Source organism: Pistacia vera, unplaced genomic scaffold (genome assembly GCF_008641045.1).
Source record: "Pistacia vera cultivar Batoury unplaced genomic scaffold, PisVer_v2 Contig287, whole genome shotgun sequence".
NCBI classification, from domain to species: domain Eukaryota; kingdom Viridiplantae; phylum Streptophyta; class Magnoliopsida; order Sapindales; family Anacardiaceae; genus Pistacia; species Pistacia vera.
The window spans coordinates 195,219-200,510 of NW_022196098.1; the positions used below are offsets into that span (position 1 = coordinate 195,219).

Genomic DNA, 5,292 nt, shown 5'->3' on the forward strand with positions numbered 1-5,292 from the left:
AAGTTCTTGCAATTAATTAGATATGCTTTATAAATAACTCCGCCATACCATTCTGGGTATGTACCTGTGGCATTAAGTGCTCAACATCAATTCTTATTGCTGTACAATAATCATCAAATGTCTTTAAGGTAAACTCACCAGCATTGTCTAGAAGGATTACTTTAATTGGGTAATTTGGAAAGTGTGCCCGTAATATGATAATTTGTGCCAATAATCTAACAAAGGCAACATTATGGGTAAATAGTAGACAAACATGTGACCATCGTGCCGATGCGTCAATTAGTGCCATAAAGTAGCAGAAAGGTCCACTTGGTGGATGAATAGGCCACTTTTGTCCTCTTGAATTCTTCGTAAAAATGATGGGGATTAGAGGTGACCAGTTCGGGGTACCTTGCATTTTTCGGGGGAACTAGAACCGAAACCGCATAGTGCAAGTTCCAAAAAAAAAAAAAAAAAAAGAACCGAAATCGAAACCTAAAATTCAAGTTCTGGTTCCTTACCCAGATATCCTGTGAAAAATCAATTATCCCATTATTAGTTTAAAAAATGACAAAAATACTTAAAAAGTTTACAAATACAACCCTAACAAATTAAGAAAACCTACATTTAGTAGTTTTCAACTTTTGATTACTCATTCATTTGTGTCCAATGTGACTCATAAATCCTCTAATCTCTAGGCAACACTTGAATTCAATTAATTTATAACAATTCACATAAAATTTATCAATCAAAACCAAAATACAAACAAGTTCCAAGTAGGGTACGTACTTCAAGTTCTTTTCTTAGGTTCCGGTTTTAACACCTATAGGAACCGGAACTAGAACTGCATATTGCACAATGTTGGTTCCAATAAAATGGAACTGGAATCTACCCACATAGTGTCTGTTTCAAGTAGGTTCCTGTTTTTGTTCTGAATCTACCTGTAAGTTCCAGTTCTATCCACTACCTGTGCTCACCCCTAATTGAAAAGGAAAAGTTATAAATTCTCTTATTCAACAAAAATACAGAAAATATTACATGTATATTATATATTACCGATTAATTATGAAGTAAGTATATTATGTTATAGAAGAATAATGAATAATACTAAATATGCAAACTCTTTATATAAATTCTTTCTTATAAACTACTAATATGTCATCAAATAAATGAATGATTGTATGCAAAATGTCACGTCAATTTGTATGCGTTACTTTGTATATTAAATTTGTATATATAACACTACTTTAGAATGATATTATATGTACAAACTCTTTGTACAAATTAATGTAGTATAAAGAAAAAGATGAATTTATATATAAAACCAAATCATTAAATACTAATTAATATAGATGAATGATGTAAAATAAACAGTTATACTACATGTTTGTACACATAACACCGGCTTCAATATTAAGATTCTTTGAAAATAGAAAAACTCTAGCATATATATATATATATATATATATATAGTATAAAGATAATATATATATATATATATATATATATATATATATATATATATGCTTTTACATTTGTAGTTTATTGTAAAGCTTTTTGACGAGTTTGAAAGGATAACAGAAAACCAGAGCCTTAAACTGTCAACAAAACTCACTCATCCATCCATGGCCTCCTCTATTCGTCTCGCCACCCCCACCACCGCCCACCACTTTTCCTCCACCACCACAACCACCTCGCCACCCCTTTCCCTTTCACCGCCATTAAAACCCAAACTCAAAACCCCTACAATTCGTTCCCGCCTAAGCAAAATATGCCAGGAAGGCCAACCTCACTTAGCCCACCAACTGTTCGACACAATTCCCCGCCCAACTACCGTCGTTTGGAACACCATCATTATCGGTTTTATTTGCAACAAAATGCCACAAGATGCCATTTTGTTCTATGCCCAGATGAAAAAATCCGCTCCTTATACTGTGTGTGATAACTATCCTTACTCTTCGGCTCTCAAGGCTTGTGCCGCGAAACACAATTTGGAAATCGGTAAAGCTGTTCATTGATTTATTAGGGGCTTATTGAACCCTGGTAGGATTGTGTATAGCTCTCCACAAACTATACTTACTCTTCGGCTCTCAAGGCTTGTGCCGCAAAACACAATTTGGAAATCGGTAAAGCTGTTCATTGCTTTATTAGGGGCTTATTGAACCCCGGTAGGATTGTGTATAACTCTCTGTTGAATATGTACGCTACTTGTTTGAGTTCTGTGGTGGATAGTGAAATTGGTCGGTGTGGTTATTCTGATTTTGATTATTCAAAGTATGATTTAGTTTGTAAAGTGTTTGATACAATGAAAAGGAGAAATGTTATTGCGTGGAATACTATGGTTTCATGGTACGTAAAGACAGAGAGGTATGCAGAAGCGGTTAGGCAATTTAGGATGATGATGATGAAGGGAATTAGACCCAGTACTGTTAGTTTTGTTAATGTTTTCCCGGCTTTGTTGAGTTTAGGGGACTATAAGAATGGTAACGTACTTAATGGATCGCTTGTTAAATTGGGAAGTGAATATTTGAATGATTTGTTTGTTGTGAGTTCGGCTACTTTCATGTATGCTGAGCTTGGTTGTATTGATTTCGCTAGGAAGATTTTTTACTGTTGTTTGGAGAGAAATACTGAGGTTTGGAACACTATGATCGGTGGGTATGCACAGAGTAGTTCTCCTGTTGAAGCTATTGAGCTTTTCATTGAAGCTATGTTATCAGATGAAATTGATTTTGATGAGGCGACTTTTTTATCGGTCTTAACTGCAGTTTCACAGTTGCAGCGATTGAACTTAGCTTAACAGCTGCATGCCTATATAATTAGAATTTGGCAACATTGCCAGCTATAGTATTATATGCAATTATTGTCATGTATTCAAGATGCGGCTTTGTCCATACATCATTTAAGGTTTTTGATAATATGCTGGAATGGGATGTTGTTTCTTGGAATACAATGATTTCTGCTTCTGTTCAGAATGGATTGGATGATGAAGGATTAATTCTTGTGTATGAGATGCAGAAACAACAATTTATGATTGATTCTGTTACTGTTACTGCATTGAAAGGAAATACGTGGACGAGTGGACATAAAAAGTCAAACTTATCATTTTCTGTAATATCATTTTATATAAACATCTTTCTATTCATTCCCTCTCACATTACTTCGTATAAACATTTTTCTAAAATTCTTTATACTTTTAGCATTAGTGATTTGAACAACTACAATAGATAATTATTAGAGAATTACCATGACAAACTACAAACCAAATTCTAAAAAAGGATTCTTTACACGGTAGAAACATCTACAATGGAGAATTAAAGTAAAGTAACAATCCAAATGTTGATAATAGTTGAAAAAAATCAACTAAAAATAAAATCTTTTCACACTTCATCACTCACATATAACTTCATCGTGCTTCTTGGGTATATCGAAGGTGTAGTCATCCGAACACCTGACCAAATGGGTTTTTTTTGGGACAAAACAAAACACTCTGCTAATCTTTAATTCTTTCTCATCCAATCTAAAAATGATCCGATCATCAATCTCAAAACCTTAACCTTCTTTACGAATATTTCTATAATTATCCTACTCATTACAATCTAGATTATGATATTCATTAGTGAAATATAGTAATATACGCAATTAGAACATCTTGAACAATTTCTACTCACAAAAAGAATTTGATCCCCCAAACTCCCTAGGTCCTTTAATAGTAAAAGCATTCAAATTTTCTCATGAGAATTTCCTGAAAATATCAAATTTAGATCACGTTTGTTGGTATTAGGGACAACGGTTTAATTCCGTCCGTTAATACTACAAGATAAATTTAGTTTATCGATAATTGATATTTGTAAATGAAGTCTATATTTTTTCCACGTTTAAGAATTTTTGAGGTAAAATAAACAAAGAAATTGAAAATCTTATATAATATACAGAATCATGAATATTGAGATTTTGTTATTTATTAATACCATTAAAATAACAAAATTATGTGTAGGTTATTTTATAATATTTGAGTTGATCTTTTCAATATCAAAAAGTTTTTTGATAATAAGATAATTTAAGATTAGAACATTCCATCTTTTATATTTTTGGTCACAAACAACCCCTTCTTCAACTTCAATGCTTCTTCGCCAACACCTCACAACTCTCAATCGCCATCATCCACCAAAATCCCACTTCTCTACACGCACACAAATGAAAAACCAAAACGACCCCGTCACTCTCCAATGGAAAGTGCTTGGTTTTGGGCATGAAAATGCTGTGTTTGTGCCTAGTTTGAACCCTTATTTGGGTGATGATCCTGCTCAGTGTGTTGCTTTTGGTGGAGTTCACTCTGTGGCTTTGACTTCGCTTGGGAAGATTTTCGCTTGGTCAGTGAGTAATTAACAACTTTACATTCATTATTTGTTCATTGATTGAGTGTTTGTTTGGTGTGAAGGTTTAAACATCGTTTGCTTAGGCGTCATTTAGCAAGCTTATATAGTTATTATAAGTGTATGTATGGTTGAGTAATCAAAGGTTAAAAAGAGTTTTTTTTTTTTTCAAAGAAGTAAATTAGCAAAAAGGCGTACAAAAATAATCACTTTTATTTATGATTTGCAACAAGATTTTGTTTTGTTTGGAGTCATGAATCTTGCAGGGGTAATGTAATACTCTAACCAAAATTTTCTTGGGTATGGTAATTTAATATTTTTAAAGAAGCTCATTGGTGAAGTTAGTTGACATGATGTAGCACCCTCCTTGAATTGCAACCAAAGGACCAATAAAACAGAAAGCAAAAGAGCTTTTATCAATATATGGAATCACATTTGATCAACAGAGCATTTTTCCTTTCTTATTTAGTCAAATGGAGATGTTGAAGCAACTAAGTATTGTTATTCAAGATTTAGAATATAACTATGTCAGTTTAACTGGTTGGCCTGATAATTAATGATGTTCTTGTGCTTGATTGGATAAATATCAGGAGAAGAGAGTTGTGTGCACGTATTCGTCACATTGTTGTGTTCACTTACGTGTTTTTAGTCTGATAATAAATGGCTTATCATTAAAAGGTTGCAAGGGTTATGGTGGTTTTGGTGCACTTGGACATTCTGTCTATCATAGAGAGTTGTTTCCTAGATTGGTGGAAGGTTCTTGGAATGGGAAAATATGGCACATCACAACCAGTGGGACACATACAGCTGCAATAACTGAGTTAGGTTGTTCTTCTTAACTGGCCCTGTTTTTTGTATGGAAATTTCTTTACATGTATATACTATTGGGTTTGCATTTTAGATATATGCTACTTAACCTGGACTAAATTTATATGAG

The 5,292-nt window shown here is 33.3% G+C and overlaps 1 protein-coding gene across 1 annotated transcript; it reads left to right on the forward strand.

Annotated features, from left to right (window-relative positions):
- The first annotated feature begins 1,604 nt into the window (after positions 1–1,604).
- Positions 1,605–3,185, forward strand: LOC116134383 (pentatricopeptide repeat-containing protein At3g22150, chloroplastic-like). The gene is given in 4 exon segments (XM_031420058.1): positions 1,605–1,949; positions 2,075–2,798; positions 2,801–3,090; positions 3,180–3,185. Coding segments are annotated over 4 exon segments (1,365 nt in total).
- Positions 3,186–5,292: the final 2,107 nt, after the last annotated feature.